This window comes from Exophiala bonariae (genome assembly GCF_035927105.1).
Source record: "Exophiala bonariae strain CCFEE 5792 chromosome Unknown scaffold_6, whole genome shotgun sequence".
Classification (NCBI taxonomy): domain Eukaryota; kingdom Fungi; phylum Ascomycota; class Eurotiomycetes; order Chaetothyriales; family Herpotrichiellaceae; genus Exophiala; species Exophiala bonariae.
Window position 1 is genome coordinate 336,610 of NW_027042481.1, and position 17,556 is coordinate 354,165.

The following is a 17,556-nucleotide window of genomic DNA, read 5'->3' on the forward strand; positions in this document are numbered from 1 at the left end:
AAATGTGTGCAGAATATGCACAATAAAAGCTATCAATTGAAACCCGTTTCTACGGTTGCTGGATTCGTGGAATCTCCGTTTTTTCCAAGATATAGAACTTGCTAGATGTCGGCATCTGTGCAGCGGCCGAGCCATGGCAGAACTCCAATCAGAGCCTCAACAAGACCGATCAGGGCCAGACAAAGGTTGACAAAATGCCAACCAGTAGGCAACCACTACTACGACACTGCATTTTTAGTGTCTCAGAGTCCTTGCACTGCATTTCTAGTGCTACAGACACCGTACGCTGTGATGGCGAAGTGTCCTTCCTCGGATTTAGGCAGACTTACACCAGCACCGCAATTTTAGTGCCTCTCAAGAGATCCAGCCTGCACAGAAACTGAAGGTCCCTGAGGAAAGCTGAGGATCAGGGGCACAACAAGGCAAAGCAGGCAGCGCGCAAACTTTACACTGCATGTCTAGTGCCTTAGCGTCCATCGTGCTTTGTTTTCTTAGCTACCAGCGAATTCAACGCCCAAGAGAACTCTCAAAGTTGCATTGTAGATCAAGGCGACAGGGCTGGGCGCATCCAACTTCGCAACTATGCACTCCTCTCCACAACGAAGCTTGCAGGTGGCAAAAATAAAGTCTAATGGGATGGCCCGGCTAGACGGTAACTTACCTTGAAGGCTGACTCGTCATCTAGTGTCAGACCATGACACTGCATTTCTTGGTGCGTTAGAGCAATTAATGGGCCAGATCTGGCTGGTGCGAGGAAACCCTCTGAGGCACTAAAATTGCAGTGCAAGAACACCGCTTGATCAGTGATCAATCAATCATTGGCCTGGACTCTTTCGTGGCCCGCAAGGCTGAATCACCAGGGAGGCAAGGCATTGCTTTGGTCGTGAAACCGGTGTGTAGCTGCGATATAAACGACACCGAGGTGCCACACGGTGCCCTGACCACACAGTAAACGCCCGATTGTGCTGCCTGCTTAGTGCGTCCTGCTCCTCGATCTCCACAACTGCTGTCGGGTATCATTTCCAATGATCAATTGAAGGCTCCATCCTCCATCATGAGTATCTGGTTGGCTGGAGGTCCTTCCAATGATCGATGGGGGCCTCTGATTTCCTCTCTGAATGGTCATGAATTATTGCTGCACTGCTGCTCAAGGGCCATGGTCAATGATAAAATGCGAGTAGTAATAAAGACGCAACCGCTGGCCATGACGAATCTCACTCTGTACACGAGGACCTCCTCTCCGAATGGCTGCCGCGAGCACTGCACTGCATTTTTAGTGTCTACTGGGCTCCAAGACTTGCTTCGTGCTTCGATCCTCCAAGCTGAGACAACGATAGTCCAGTAGAGTATGCACCATCTGTCTCTGCGCACAGTTTCCCATCATTCGACGTGAGGTTTGTATTTGTCTTTTGTGGTCCTCACAGTTATAGCCTGATTGTAAAACTGACTGAACAAGGCAGCTTGTGAGGCAGATTCCTTCATCTTCGTATTTCGAGGGAAGCATGCTTCTCGGTTTGGTATATTGGTCCGACAGATTTTCCTTACTACATCACAACGATTTCGATTCTGAATCGCACAGTACTAGCACTACAACAGACACCTTAGGCTGCATACTTCTGGTGATCAATCAGTTAGTGACGATAGTTGGCCCGCTGATTTTGTGGTGCACGGATGATTGAATATTTCGCCGAAGTCTCCTTTCGAATTTCAGCCTTGCGAAACTCGTCCCCCTCAACAGCCACGATGCCTTGGAATTTTGGAGTCTTTCGTCGCTGATTCATTATCTACAATCTGACTTTGAGAAAAGTAACAGATCATGCCCGGAAGGAGCTAATTACTTAATATGCAGTGTAGTGGCAGGCGCGGAAAATTTCCAATTTGTCTACGAAAGCCATTCAAATTTCTCTTCAAGATATTTGTTTGCTCTGACATCGCCAGATCTCGCATGTCCTTCAAAGAGCTCTGCTCTTGCAGCTCTCCCACATAGCTTACCTAGCTCTCCACTCTCCTTTTCCGATGTCACCTCTTGATAAGTTACGGTCTTGAGGTATTTGCCTACCCAGAGGCCGCCTGTGAATCGTGCAGCGCCTTTGGTTGGCAATACATGATTAGTCCCGATGCACTAATAAGACTGTCAGCCGATGGTAAATCATAACTCCGACCTTTCACCTTACCTTGTCACCGTAGCTTACACACGTCTTCTCTCCCAAGAACAGCGCGCCGTAGTTTTTCATTGCAGTCAAGGCTTTCCTCGGGGCTTCAGTCAGAATTTGCACGTGTTCGCTCGCATATGTATCTGCCACAGCGAATGCCTCGTCTAGAGTATCGGTCACGATTACCTCTCCAAACGTCTTCCAACTCACGCCAGCCAAGTCTCTGGTTGGGAGGATCGCCAATTGTCGGTCCACTTCTTTGATGGTCTCTTCACCGAGCTTCTTCGAGTTCGTCACCAAGACTGCAGGGGTATCTGGCCCATGTTCAGCTTGACTTAACAGATCTGTTGCCACAGTAGCCGGATCTGCTTTCTCATCAGCCACGATCAAGACTTCAGTCGGTCCGGCAGGCAAGTCGATACCAATCTCACCGAAAAGCTGTCGTTTGGCTTCGGCGACAAATGGATTACCAGGCCCTGCAATAAAATCCACTTTGCCGATGGTTTCGGTTCCCAGAGCCATAGCTGCAATTGCCTGGGTGCCCCCAAGGATGTAGATCTCGTCCGCACCAGCAAGATGGGCTGCAGCGACCGTCGCAGCAGGGATCTCGCCACGAATGGGTGGAGTGCAAGCAATGACGCGCTCAACACCAGCCGCCTTTGCAGTCACAATTGTCATGTGTGCAGAAGCGAGAAGAGGATAGCGGCCGCCGGGAATATATGCTCCCACAGATGCAATGGGAATATTCTTCTGGCCGAGATGCACCCCAGGCCGAATCTCCATCTCAAAGTCTTTCAACGACTCACGCTGCGCATTTGCAAAAGTACGCACATTATGTTGCACTGTTTTGATGTCATCAATCGTTTGCTGTGGCACTCCAGCGATGATGGAGCTAATTTCTCCGGCGGATAGTTTAAAAGCTTGAGGTGTCCATTTGTCGAATTTCTGTGAATAATCTCGAACAGCACTGTCGCCTTTTGAACGGACGTCATCAATCACTGTACGGACGATAGTGGGAACGTCCAGTCCGGCACCATTGGTGTTTACTTCTGATTGAGACTTCGCTTTCAGATGGATAGGGGCCATGACGTAACAGTTACTCGTGCAAAGTGATTCTTGTGATTTGTTCTACGATCCAGAAATAAGAAGTATTTGAAGTTCGGCTAGAAGAATAAAGTCGTAGGCAACTGTCTTCTGAAGAATATATACCGGCTGATCCTTCGCGGTCGGAGCGGCGTCCGGACTGGTTGGCTGCACTTTCATAGCAGGAAATCCAGCGCATGGTTTGCACGGCATTCACTCCAGACGATGTTGCCATGAGATGTTCATGCGGCAAGTTCACCGGTGTTGGTATGCTTGACATGATCTACCTCCAACTCCTCTTCTTACTACATCGAAGATGACATCCATCGTCTAAGCGTCACGTTCACGGAGCTGGGCCGTTTAGGTTGACGGAGCAATCCGTTAAGAATATCGGGGCTATCGGGGCTCCACGGGTTTGAGAAGCCTCTTCCCCATGCCCCAACTCACAAGGGGTTAGTTTATTCTCGAATTAAAAACTAGCTTCCATTTGTGGGTAGTATATCCCAACCTCTTTTCACTCCCTAATCACATCCCCGAGCACGTGAGAAGACTTGAAGAAGGTCAAATACTAACGCACTAGATCGAAGATATGGACAGCGAACGTACATTTCGCTTGATCAACTGGGGAGTCTTGTCTCCGTAGCGGAGAGCAACAAGGAGAACGGCTGAGCATCCTGCACAACCAAGAAGAGCAGGACAGCACACGAAATCTGAGCATGGCATAGGTCAGCCTCGTTCACTTGGTCGCGTCCTAAGCCTGAGCGATGTGCTCGATGTCTGTCCTAGGCGGTTAACTATCCCGAGCTTTAATGGTTCGTCTTTTGCTGTTGTCCCTCGATCCTTACCACAACAAGTTTGAGACCATGGCTGGTCGAAGACCCTGCTTAATCACCGCGCCATTTGCAAGACCGGGTGCTGCTATTGCAAAGCGTCTTGCGGCTGCCAATCATCATGTAGCCATGAGTTACCGCTCATCACCTGCGAAAGCAGAGGCTGATATCAGAGTAATGACAGTGCCAACAGGTCATACCACTAACAATCCAACTCTATGGTCTCTTGTCGTACAAGCAGAGTCCAGCGATTTGACTGATATCCGGTCGATGCCTGGAATTCTCCAACCTGGCGCAACTGAATTGTTCCATCTGAATTGATCTTTCTTCTTGGCCAGAGTGGTCACCTGCGAATATCATGATTCTTCTCATGCCGCGTGCAGTCACTCTTTCTTGTGAAGGCCTTTCCACACCGCGAGCACTCATGAGGTCTTAATCCGGCATGAGTGAGCTCATGGTCTTTCAGTATTGACCTTCGAACGAAACTCTTGCCACATTTTCCGCAGTCAAACTTTGCATGGCTTGGTTTCTCTGGCTTGATGTCTTTGAACATGCCGGCCTTCACTTCTGGGTCCAGGTGGAAATTCTCGGTGTGCTGATCGAGAAGTTTCTTGGTGGCGAAACCAGCTTCGGCGACAGTACAATCAGGAACAGCACAGTGATGTGGCCTATCATGACGCTGTACATGATGGTCGCGCGTCTTCTTATCGAGAAAACCCTCGTGGAAATAGAAGCAGGTCGTCTTCGGACATTTGAAAGGTCTCGATCCATAAAACTTTTCCAATTTCTCGCGCGTTTCTCTAGCCAAGGACCTGTTGTTCGACATTTCTTCGATATTCGAGCGAATTGTATCCATTGCCACTTTGAGCTGATTCAAACTGACCTCATTCCTCTTCACGAAACTTTGCTGGCGGTGTTCTACCATGTGACTCCATAGTGACCGAAAGCTGGGTTCGCTATCCTCAAATTGGTCGAGCACTTGTTGAAATTGCTTGCTGAGATTCTCACCCTCTTGAAGTTTGTTGGTCTCTGCACGATGTAGATCAAGATCGCCAGAGTAAGTGATACAAAAATCATGTGCTGCTTCACATAGGGCTTGCATTACAAGCTCATGTTGTTCGAATTGACTGGGGTCTGATAGATAGCTTGCTTTGCTGTAAACACGGTCGAAGTGGCCCATCCACTTCGGAATTGCATAGTCCATGAATCCGAAAGACCCATCAAGAATGGAAGAGTGAAGCTCCCACTGTGGAACAGTATTGTTCCCAACAACATTGAAGCATTGAAAACAAAGATATTGTAAGCATAGGGTTGCAAGCTGGAATTCGATGTCCGTGATGTCAATACGACTCGATTTCAAGATGTGCCTGTACCGAGCCTACGGTTAGCAAGGAGCACTTTCCGAATGTGTGAGACAGCAGTCAGTTATACGGAATCGCCTTTGCAATGAAAAGCCGAAAGAGTTTGAGGGCCAAAAGGGGTCCACATACCATTTTGCCGTAGCATGCACGAGCATTACTCGCTCACCGTTCACACTAACTAGTGCCCCACATAAGTTATGGATATGTTCTCGGGCTTGCCTACCGTCAAAATCAACGACACCTTGGTCAGGAGATATGGAGAGCGCAGCTTGCATCTCGCGCCACTTGAGTGTTCTTTCGGCGCATGTAATCCATCCAAGAAGTCTTATCGCTACTTTCCACTCTTTCTTGCTGAGATCCCTTTTCATGCGTTCAAAAATTCGATCATATCTGTGTAATTTTTAGCATGTTAGAGCTTTGTATGGCCGTTCAGGTGCCGAGATTGGTGCAACTTAGAGTTCGCAATCGCAACTTCGGAGAGTGTAATGATCATATAGCTTGACTTACGCTTGGGATAATTCTTTGGGGAAGTTAGTCTCTTCCAATTCGTCATACAATTCGTCTCGTGTTGGTTGGCTGAATAGGTTCTCCATGACCAGTTTGGCAAATAAGAATTGACCTTTGGAGTGTTAACATTTGGGACTATCTTGGAGAAGGTCTCAAACCTTTTGCAAGACTGCATGTTCTTTGCTCAAGCGCGGTGACGGTTACTTCCGGAAGGCCAAACTTGTTGTTGAGTCTCGCCATCCATGTGTGGACAAACGAGCCGATGTCTTGTGCATTGTGGTTTGCTTTAAGCTCGAACTCTCTTGCTCGTTCAACTAGTCTTCTGATGTCGGGCTCTGTTTGGCTGATAATAAGTAGTCGAAGTTTGGAAGGAATCTTGGCATCAATTTTGGTTATCAGAGATGTAAGGAAGGAAATGATCATCTTTCGATCCTCTTTTTCACATTCATCCAAGCCATCGATGATGATGTACTGACGATCACTCTCCCAAGCAATCGTTTCGAAAATCTGTCTTGCTGTGCTCTCCATATTGAGTGTGACCTCGGGCTTTTGTTGACGTTGCTCCTGGAAATATGATGCCAGATGCGGATACCACGCAAGCTGCTGTATCAGAATGCCTTTCAGTATGGCAAGAGATGACAAAGTGTTAATGTCATCAGATCTGCAATAGTAATATGCTGTTCGGTGGTTTTCTTGTTTTCTGCATGCTTCAATTATGATTGATGCCAGAACACTCTTGCCTGCTTGGCTTAGATTATACTCGACATCGGCCAGGGGACCACTTACCCGCACCTGGCATACCATGCATCCACAACGTCGATGATCGAGGTATATCATCATTGAGCCAGCACGATACTTCTGAAGAGCTCTTGATCCAGTTCCCAGTTTCAGAATAATCATCCCTCACCTTGAGCATTTCCGCATGAATTACCCCGGGATTCGAGCCACCTATCCACTCTTTGATCGAAGACAACCGCTCGCGCTTACGTTCCTCCTCAGCTCGCTCAAGTAAACGTTGCGCACTATGCAATTCTCGTGAGAGGCTACTGAGCTCCGACTTCAGATGTGCGCGATGTGTTTCTGTGTCTATCCTATCAGCCTCGTGCTGACGTGCTTGTAAAAGGGCGAATTGGGATTCGATCAGCCGTCTATGTCGACCAAAATTCTGCAGGATTCCGTCAAAGTTTGCTTTGAAATCATTCCAAATGGACCTGAAAAGCTGGCGCCAAACTAGATAAAAAACATCAACTCAAAGAGCACAAACAAGAGCATTCAAATCGAGCATACCAGGATGATCGAAGAAGCGAATTGCTGGTGCGTGGAATTCCAATATATCCTTGTAGATTAGGACCAGAACCCTTTGCATTTCCGGGTGCTGTTCAAACAGGGATTTATATTGCGTCAACAAAGGAAGCGCTTCTCCAATTTGCTCATATGCATCAAGTATTCGGTCTAACGAGCTTGCCCAGGTACTCGACGTCTGAAGAAGGAATTTGAGAGGACCCCAGACAAACGCTACCATATTGGAAGAATTTGGGAATACTTCAATCACTTTGCCAAATTGATCCATGGCGTCCAGAAATCCCCGAATTCTGGTTAGATTGCGTAACTCGCGTTGCGTGTCTTGACGCTTCTCGATGTCTGCAAGCGTAGCCTTCACATCTTCGAGGGTTGTGCCCTTGAACCTCTGCAGTTCACGAGCTGTTAGACGATTTTTGAACTTGACCAGCAATTCGTTCAACGCCGTGTGAAATGGATCTGGTGTTGCCTGTGTATTTTGTGCTGAATTCGCCATTGCCTTTCCGTGCAGTTTGATCGAAAGCAGATAGCTTGGTGCACTTTTTGTTGACGCTTCGACTTTTGTCAATCGAGGCGAGTGATGAGGCTGAATGTGATCGCACCAGAATTGAATGAGGAAAGATTATTGCATATGCAACTTATTTGCACGCGTCTTAATGCCAATATTGATTTCGATACCTCCCCGTTTGCTTGGGCTTAGAGCAGTCGAAAATGCTGAGAGCTAGCGAACTAGAAGTTAAGGAGGCCACTCTGATGTGAGCACGAACAAACATTGTTTTGCAAGAGCAGTCTCGATCAGCGGATTGTGGAAGGGACAGAGCTACTCGTAGTTGTGAATGGATGCGTAAGTGTGCATTAGTTCGGACATCAATCTCTCCACTGATAGGCTGACAATGAGTCAACGGCGGTAACCATGCCAGAAATATTCTTTACACAGAAGCAAGGCGCAAGGCAATAACTCGTATTCTTTGGCTAGCCAGCCAAGGCAGATTAGCAGAGGCGGAGCATCGTACCAAGTCCGGAGGGGGGCAGGCTGGGATTCAGCCGCACGCGCTGCCCTCTAGACCGCAATCTTCACAGCCTTACTGACGATGTTTGACTATGTGTATTTCTTTTGCAGTTTGAACCAGTGTGGAAATCATACTTGCATTTCTGTAGAGCCTTGATCAACCAGCTACCATCACAGAGGTTCACTTTGAGTCCACCGTCGGCCCTTCCTCCCTTCCCGCCGGCCGTTTTCTCTCCTTGTGCGTCTACGACGCTAGGGAGCATGACGTCATTGAAGCGCTCGTTCGACAGTATTGATCAACCATCCTCACTTCAATATGACTCCATCCCATCTTCGCAGAATTCATCACTGTCTCCTCCCGCATATGAGACCTTGTACCAGCCAGACCATTCTATCGATGGTTGGGGTCCAGCCTGGGATGAAGTGATTGGAGTTCCGCGTGTCCACGCGGGTGGCCTTCAAGCTGCCGAAGGAGATGGAATATTTCCTGACGAGCAGGCCTTTTCGTCTATGAGCACAATTGATGATGCCTTCCAACCTTGGCCAGGAGATTCCTTTGGGACTTTCTCGACTTACAGCCCAGTTGAGCCTTTGTCGCAGTCAACGGATAATACTGAGTATTATGGACAAGGCCATGACATATGCTTTGGAATGGTGAGTTGAGCAACTCCATGAATAATGCCACCAGGATCTCCTTTGTCAACTTAAGCCACTGGTAAAGGTTCTCTGCAACTACTTGCAGCAATCCACAGTTTTGTCCAGTTCCTCGAAGAATTACCACTCTGACTGATCATTCTCACAGATCTACCGAGCGAAAGCCAAGCTTGAGGGCAATATGTCTGAGGTCTGTCGTAAACTCGCCGTAGCCACGACTAAAGCGCAGACTCACTTTGTCTTGAATGTGATTTGTACCGATACTGGGCTTTCGGTTGTGCTATCAGATGGTAGTCACCTTGCTCGACTCAATGTGCATTTAGCAGATGCTCTAGTTGAGGAAGTCAGATCGGGGACCATCCGCTTGGAGGCATTGGTGAGCAAAAGGAACATATTCGAGTAAGTCTACATTCCTTGACGGCCTGTATCGATATTCTATGGGGGTTTCCGACCAGTTTTATGCCACTTTGAAACCAACGTCTGGTTGCATCTGGTCGATCACTGCCGAAGCTTTTTCGTATCGGTGCTTGATTCACTATCCTCTGTGAGTAAATTTTGACGTGTCTAGGGATATTTCTACCGCTACAAGGGAAAAGGACGCACATACGGTGTTGAATATCAATGTTTATGGTAGCTCATTAGTGCAGACAACAATTGGTCATATGTGCTCTAATGAGAAGATTTGGCTTCAGCGCCCGGATTGGCTGAGTCCAAATACCAAGTACGATAATCCACATACTCTCAAATTCGACTCTGGTAATGAAGAAGAACGTCATCCACTTGTTGTCGAAGACGAAGCACTCCTGAAGAATGCCGACTTACAACAATCTATGGATGAGGTGTACTCTATGCTCACGAGAGATTCACATCTTAAGGGCCTCTCCGGAGACGCTCGACTTCGCACTTCGCTGTTCGAACATCAAGGAAAAGCGCTGGATTTCATGATGCAAAGAGAAACTGGACCCATTCCAGATGGCTTCGAGTTGTGGGAAACAGTAATCCAGGATTCGGAGACTTGGTATCACCACAAAGTTGCAGGGATCAAATCTCGATCACTACCATCAGAGGTGGGAGGTGGAATTCTGGCGGATGAGATGGGGATGGGGAAAACTTTCTGTGTGCTTGCTCTGGTGGTTGGGACACTTAGAGATGCACATTCGTGGTCAAACGATGACGGGGTTCACCTTGCAGAGGGTATCTCCCCAACGAAGATACTGTCCCGGGCGACGTTGGTCGTCGTTCCTTCGCCTTTACTGTTGTCCACGTGGCAAAGTGAGATAAAAGACCGTCTGGATGTCCCGCCGAAAGTATTGATTCATCATGGCAACGAGCGGCCTAAGGATCCCAAGATTATGGCTGACAATGACATTGTGTTAACAACCTATCACACTCTCATTGCTGACTACACAAGGAAAAAACCCATCGCAAATGAAGTTGCATGGTATCGCGTCGTCCTTGATGAAGCACACTTTATTCGGAGAATGACTACCTCTTTGCACAAACGAGTAGCTGAACTCGACGCAAAGTTTCGATGGTGCCTCACAGGTACGCCGATTCAGAATACCCTTGACGATCTTGGATCGTTGTTTGCTTTCATCAGAATATTCCCGTTCGACCGGCTGGGCGTTTTTCGAAAATTCATTTCTGTTCCTTTCAAAGAAGGGGGTAGCATGAGAGCCGATGGACAACATGCTCTTGCAAGACTTTTCGATGCAATGTGCATACGACGGACCAAGGAACACTTGAAACTCGCTGGCTCTACGGAAGCCATTCACCCTGTGTCCCTATCTCCAAATGAAAGAGCTCAGTACGACAAAACCAGCAGCGACATGAACAGAGCATTGCGTAACTTAGCAGGAGACTACGAAAGTCGAAACAAGTTCTCTTTGTTCCATGCTCAACTCCAGCTGAGGCTGATTTGCAACCATGGAACGTTTCAGCGTCAATTTCACTGGGCTCGAAGCAGAAATTCTCGTGATGCCAGAGAATTTGTCCTAACAGCTGCGGGAAGTGACGGGGAGATATTTTGCTCAGGTTGTACACAAATGGTCCCTGGCATCCTCTCAAGTCGAGCGCTTCATCTTCTTCCTGCTTGTAAGCATGTATTGTGTTCAGAATGTAACCCCAGCCCCAACGATGGGTGCCCTTTGTGTGCAGCAGACTTCTCATCAACGCGGAGGTCAACTATGGTGATGAGTGGCCCTCACTCTATTGATGGCAACGGTTACTTCAACTCTGGGGGATTCTCATCGAAGCTAGCTGCACTGGTACAAGACTTAATCCAGACCTCCCCGGACGACAAAAGCATTGTATTTACCTGCTGGACAACAACCCTTGATCTGGTCGGTTGGCATCTAAATCAGCACAACATACGACACATGCGGGTTGATGGGGAGCATGCCTTGAAACATAGAGAGACCACTCTGCAGCAGTTTGAAACGGATCCTCGAGTTCGAGTGCTCATCATGACGACAGGCGTGGGTGCCCTTGGCCTCAACATCATCGCAGCCAACCAAGTCTTCCTGCTAGAACCCCAATGGAACCCAAGTGTGGAGGCTCAGGCTATAGGTCGCACTATTCGCATTGGTCAGCACAAGGCTGTCCACGTTACGCGGTATATTGTCAAGGGTACAGTGGAAGAAGATATCCAACAGCTGCAAAGTCGAAAGCGGGGAATCGCAAAGATGACCAGCCAGGTGAAAGCATCGGACAGTATGAGCATCAAGCAGGAGCATTTCGGATCGCTCATCTAAGGAGTTAGGTGATTAACCCACGCACATCACCACTGGCAGGACAAAAAATCGGACTCCGGGACTCTAGGGTGCCTTGGGAGTTCCCCGAATTGAGACAGAGCCTCACGTATGTAATTTCGGACACACCCGAGACGCACCCCGCACTGCTTCGAAGCTCGGGGACTTGAATTGATATTGCCCACTGCCAGCTCAATATTCTCTGAGACCGTGTGTCCATGGTCGCTTTCCGCAGCTAATTGATCAGGTCAGAAGCGCATTTGTAATGCATACTAGTTCTCCGTCTTGACCATGGCGCAAGGATCTGCCCATCTTCTCCATCTCGCTTCCCTTGTACCATTAGAACCGGCAAAGACGGTGGATCATGGTCTGGTGGATATGACGTTTCGCTCGGTCAATTGGCCAGCGAATAATTCGGGAATTGCCAACGGGATGCGTGAACTTGCCGAAAGATGATGCGACCTATATCGGTTCTTACAAAGGTAGGAAACAATCCTGGAACAACCCGGCTATATTCAAGTACACTCTGGATTAAGGTTCAGATGAGGGAGATCGTATCTCTGAAGCACATTTGGTCCATCATGATATCGCTGTTGGCTTTCACGCTGCTCCTCCTTCCGGTCACTATAAAGACAAGCCCTGTAAAACACTCATGGGAGGGTACTGTGCATGTGGTTGCAAGTACTGGAGCATACACAGGCATCGTCGATGAGGTGGCACCGGATGTTCGCCAATTCCGCAACATACCATTTGGTCTCCCACCAGCGGGCGAACGTCGCTGGCTTCCTCCGGTTGCGGTGACATCTCACGCCGAGACAAAGTTTGATTCAACGAAGTTTCCGCCGTCATGTCCTCAATACGCGCCATATGTACGTTGTTCGCAAGATTATACTGTTCCCAGTTTACCTGCATCTCGTGGTTGTTGTCCGAGAGAAATTCTGGGAGATATTGACCCAATCAACGTGTGCTATGCTTTATCAAAACTTCGATACATCATGTCAGAGAGAATCGAAGAGTTCGTCTCAGGCCTCGAACGACAGAGCCATATCTTCGCAGACTTGACCTGCTTACTCTACAGCTAGTCAAGTGTTTCTTTATGCACTCTCCTCTCTTTATACTCTTGAGCTTGAACGTTGAATCCAGACTGGTAAAAGCTAATGAGCGATCAATAGAATGGGAGCTCAGGTGTCTACACTGGTATCGTGCCTGAGCTCGTTGCAGCTCCAACGAAAACCGACCAGTATGCCAAAACATCTGAAGACTGTCTTTCCTTAGCTCTATGGACTCCAACAGGTGCCGACAAGGGAAGCAAACTACCAGTCATCCTCTTTATGACTGGTGGCGGCTTCGGCTCGGGTGGGATAGACATTCCATATCAGTTCCCGCACCATTGGGTACAAAAGACACAGCAGCATATTGTTGTCACCATTAAGTAGGTCGGCAAACAAAACTATAAGACCGAGCGTCCGTGCTAACTGCTGTTCCAGCTATCGAGTCAACATTTTTAGATTTCCTTATGCCGCTGGGTTAAACGACCAGAACCTGGGCATTCTCGATCAGAGACTTGCGTAAGTATAATTATTTTCAAGACTAGGTATAAACACTAAGTCAACTTCATTTCAGCCTTGAATGGGTTCGAGACAATATTGAGGCCTTTGGTGGAGATCCAGGACGTATCACGCTATGGGTGAGTGTATCTCTCGCCTTCTCAAGATCCATTTCGAATCAGTATCAGAAAAGTTGATGTGTGACTGACAAACTTTGTAGGGCCAATCCGCAGGAGCAGCTTCTGCAGATATCCACAACTATGCCTATGCCGACGATCCTATTGTAACTTCCTACTTCATGGACTCAGGCTCTGTCTCCATCATTCCCCCAACACTCGACACTATGAACACAAATTTCACGTTTGTAGCGCGTCACTTTGGTTGTGACACTTCTACACCAGAGACTGAACTGTCCTGCATGCGTTCAATCGATTTCCAGGCTATAACAGATTTCGTTGGCAGATATGGTGAGAACAAAACCTTGGCCGAGCCCAGCTTAAGCTTCTGGCCTATGTCCGATGAGCGCATCGTGTTTTCAAACTATACTGATCGCTTGGTAAATGGTCGTTCTTCCGGCCGGCCCGTGCTATTCACATCTTGCAAAGAGGAAGGTGCTGGATTCGGGCCAGTTATCGTTTCTCTACCTTCGCCATCAAATCCTTACGGAGTATGGAAAGTCAACCGCACGATCACGGAGCAAAACACACTTGGTCCTTTTCAGTGTCCCGCTGCTATGTGGAGCGCATTAAGGGACGCAGCGGGACTCAAGACATATCGTTGGCAGTATACCGGCAACTTCTCCAACATCAGTCCCTTACCATGGATGGGGGCATACCATTCTTCTGATTTACCGTTGCTGTTTGGCAGCCATTCTGACTTCAGAGGACCGAGCACTACGCTGGAGGTTGCCACTAGTGAGAGTATGCAGGACCATTTACTCGCATTTGTGCAAGACCCGGTTGCTGGGCCGGAGACAATTGGTTGGGCAGATAACAAGCATGATGGCTTTCTAAGGTTTGGTGCTGATGGTGTCGCCGTAGCTACCATTGAAAAGAAGGACGTTGATGGAATTTGCGCTCAGTGGGACGACTTCGAGGGACTATCTATGTAGTAAGCGGCCTCCGAGAAAAACGGAATTCAGATAAGCGCAACTTTCCTTTTGCTCAAAAGTCCTGATTGTAAGCATACACGTGCACAGAGATATAGCACATCTATTCTCGCTAAATAAGCATCGGGAAGGTCTATCATAGCGGTGGCTCGGACCGTTCACCCGTGCCCGATATTCTCTAATAACCACGTTAGTTCCGAAAATATAAATATACTATGATATAGGTCCTTGGCCGGTTTGACGCAATTGGACAACACCAATCCTGACTAAAATTACCACAAAAAGAAAACGTCTAACCTCATCTCATTGGAGAACAGGAATTAGGAGAATAGAAGCGGGGAAATCTCGCTGTACCACCTGTATTGTCGGTGTCAAAGTTGTGCATCTTTAAACACGAAACCGCACTGAATTGATATTTTATATCTTGCCTACCGGTGCTGAACCTCGAAGGTAACGATGGCTGCTTACGTGGGCTCGTCAGCAGTCAAACTTGCATGGGTAAATCACGATGCACAGAATATGAAAGCTGCACCGAATCGTGTGCATGTCTTCCAACATATACAGGGTTCGTATCGCAAGTGGAAGAAGCGGCAGGACAACCAGTCATTGGCCGCCTCAGCCAAAGTGCCTGGCGCAATTCTCAGATCCAGTTCGGATAACGGCCAACATCCCATTTGCGATAACTCGAAAACTCGTAATGCAATCCTATCTACGAGCATTTCCACGAATAGTAGTCACCGATCAAATCCTTGTCACGGCGTCGTTCGACGGCAGTTTTCGCCCCTGACCATTCTTCAACATGGCAACTCTGACCCTTTTAGTGTGTTCTCCGTCGAGATCACCCCACAAGTGAACTCGATGCTATCTTTCTATAGAACTGACATACTCACGGCTCTATGTCACGTGGACTTGACCAACGGGTTTACAAACGATATCGTTGACAAAACATGGCAGACCCAAGTCGAGAGCCTCAAGGATCCAGGGCATAGGTTAGTGGTTCCTGATAACTATGCTCGGGTCAGCTTAACTGACACAGTTAGTTATGCACTCGTTGCTTCCGCTGCGGCTGTTGCTTCCAGAACTGCCACTACATCTCACTATCTCGATTATGCAGCCGCTTGCCGCTTAAAAAGCATCCATTACTTGAAAGGTAAACTGGCTGCGCCTGATAGCTTCCTGAACTTCGCATCGATGGAGCACATCAATAGCGCTTGCGAAGCAGAGATATACGTCGGCAACATGACGGGGGCTCGGGCCCATATGCGTTGGTTAAGGCGTCAATTCGAGAAATTTCTCGAGCGCGAACCCCTGAATCGGATGATGCTGGTCCAATTGGCCAATGATTTCTACCTTGATGTACAAATTGCTATGACAACCATGCAGAGAACCTCATTTGATGTCCACAATTGGGTGCCACGGGCCACGGCTGATGCCATGAAGTTTGCGTCGCAATGCCTACCAGCTTTCATGCAAGAAGTCTCAGAGGAATTCAACGCCGCCATCGATAGTGAATTACAGCGATTGTTACTCGATAGGCGCAAAGCTGGAAAGCTATGGCTGGAGAAGTCTGATGAACCAGTGCTCCAGCCGGAGTTAGTTTACTTTCATGCTCTTATGATCGGCGGACTCCACTTTGGTCGAATGCTTGACAGATACTTGACTTATCAAACCATGGATGCATCAGCAGAACATTCCCTCACACAGATCCACCTGCAGCAACACTTGTCCCTGAGTGTTCTCTATTGGATGTACTTGTGTGGCAGAGAGGTGCATTTGCACGAGCGACTTCTGTTCGACGGAACGAGTCTGTTGCTCCAACATCTCCGGGACAGTGTGGCATCGGCGAGTCGGCATCTCACAAGTGAAGAATGTACTACCGAATACAATGAGACCAAACTATATGCGCTGTACACCGGGGCCTTTTCCGAGCACCGTCAGCGCACCCTCAATCCTGAACCCGCACGAGCTTGGTTCAACGAGCAACTTGCGCAGCATGCGATTAGTATGGGCAAACGTACCTGGCCGGAGGTTGAGGCTGTAGTGGCAACATTTCTATACTATTCACCACTCGAACCATCTGGTAGCCAATGGTTCCAGAACTCCATCGATATTCACCTCGAAAGCAGAGTTGAAAACAAGCCGGAGGATCAATCCTTCCAAGGGCCACTCAATCCGGAGGTTCATGTTTTGACCAAGTGATGCAAAAGCCGATACAAAATCTATACTATGTCCCATCGTCTGCATCATTTGGAAACTCATTCACATGGCATTTGGATTCACATACAAAGTTGGCTGATTACAATTCCACTACGCGATGGAGTAAGATGAATAGAATACGAGGCTGAGACCCCTGGACTCTTAGTCACAACTGACTCATCCTAGTTACATCCTGGGGTTCATTCTGCACTGTAATCTTAGCGTTTACTTGCAATTGCTCTCGATTGATTAAATTTCGTGATAAGCCAACCAGTGACTTTTAGCAGCAAGGATAAACAGTTCTCCAAGAATTTCTTTTTGACCAGATATCTCATGCGAGCATTCCTTCACACAGAAAAGGGGTAACGAGGACGTCGCATTGTGCTCGTATCCCGCTGAACTGTAGCACAATACTAGCCCCTCGCAATAAGAGGGAGAGAGAGGAATCACGCATCTAGATTTTCATTGCATCGGTTCACTCGCTGATGAATACTAAGTATGAAGAACGGCTGCGAGACAGAGAGCAACTTGAAAGGCAACACACTGAGAATTGAAATCGTCAGCATATCATTTCCTCACCCCTCGACATTTGGGACATGTCTTTGCACTGCATTTTTAGTCTCACCTAACAATCAACCGCCCCCGGCAAGATTTCTTCTGCGGGCGTGCATCGGAGAACGCCTCGTAGTCGGACACGTTTTTTGCCTCCTTGATATCCTTGTCTAAACGTACTCAAGGCAGCAGTTTCGCCATTGCGCTTGTTTTTTCCTCCTCGAATCACGGATCCCTCCGGAAGGACGTACACTACATTTTTAGTCCCCTCGAGAGTTGTCGCAACAAGGTTACGATGCACGAAGCCATTGTGGAAGCGAAGACACACAATCTCAGCCTTGTAATGAGAACATCTTCACTCGTACTGTACCCTTTCCCCCCCCTTGACTTCGTCCCCAACGCGCAGTGTTCATATGGGTCATGGTCAAGAGTATCATCCTGTCTCATACTATCAATGAAAATAAGTCGTCAGTACTCTGACCCGTAACTAGAGACCGTGTGCCGTTT

At 48.0% G+C, this 17,556-nt stretch overlaps 5 protein-coding genes across 5 annotated transcripts; 3 read left to right on the forward strand and 2 right to left on the reverse strand.

The window, feature by feature from the left end:
- Nucleotides 1–1,882: 1,882 nt before the first annotated feature.
- LTR84_011580 (uncharacterized protein) lies at nt 1,883–3,239 on the reverse strand (the record flags this gene model as incomplete). The annotated part of the gene is made up of 2 exons (XM_064855109.1): nt 1,883–2,122; nt 2,175–3,239. 2 exons carry the CDS (start codon nt 3,237–3,239, stop codon nt 1,883–1,885), a joined length of 1,305 nt encoding a protein of 434 aa, XP_064708698.1.
- Nucleotides 3,240–4,409: 1,170 nt separating this feature from the next.
- LTR84_011581 (uncharacterized protein) lies at nt 4,410–7,729 on the reverse strand (the record flags this gene model as incomplete). The annotated part of the gene is made up of 6 exons (XM_064855110.1): nt 4,410–5,433; nt 5,557–5,817; nt 5,935–6,046; nt 6,093–6,674; nt 6,721–7,164; nt 7,222–7,729. 6 exons carry the CDS (start codon nt 7,727–7,729, stop codon nt 4,410–4,412), a joined length of 2,931 nt encoding a protein of 976 aa, XP_064708699.1.
- Nucleotides 7,730–8,503: 774 nt separating this feature from the next.
- Nucleotides 8,504–11,649, forward strand: LTR84_011582 (uncharacterized protein; the record flags this gene model as incomplete). The annotated part of the gene is made up of 3 exons (XM_064855111.1): nt 8,504–8,896; nt 9,045–9,295; nt 9,465–11,649. The coding sequence occupies 3 exons, from the start codon at nt 8,504–8,506 to the stop codon at nt 11,647–11,649; spliced, it is 2,829 nt and encodes a 942-aa protein (XP_064708700.1).
- Nucleotides 11,650–12,227: 578 nt separating this feature from the next.
- LTR84_011583 (uncharacterized protein) lies at nt 12,228–14,304 on the forward strand (the record flags this gene model as incomplete). Its single annotated transcript, XM_064855112.1, has 5 exons — nt 12,228–12,515; nt 12,819–13,078; nt 13,134–13,214; nt 13,270–13,333; nt 13,414–14,304. 5 exons carry the CDS (start codon nt 12,228–12,230, stop codon nt 14,302–14,304), a joined length of 1,584 nt encoding a protein of 527 aa, XP_064708701.1.
- Nucleotides 14,305–14,757: 453 nt separating this feature from the next.
- Nucleotides 14,758–16,500, forward strand: LTR84_011584 (uncharacterized protein; the record flags this gene model as incomplete). The annotated part of the gene is made up of 2 exons (XM_064855113.1): nt 14,758–15,290; nt 15,342–16,500. The coding sequence occupies 2 exons, from the start codon at nt 14,758–14,760 to the stop codon at nt 16,498–16,500; spliced, it is 1,692 nt and encodes a 563-aa protein (XP_064708702.1).
- Nucleotides 16,501–17,556: the final 1,056 nt, after the last annotated feature.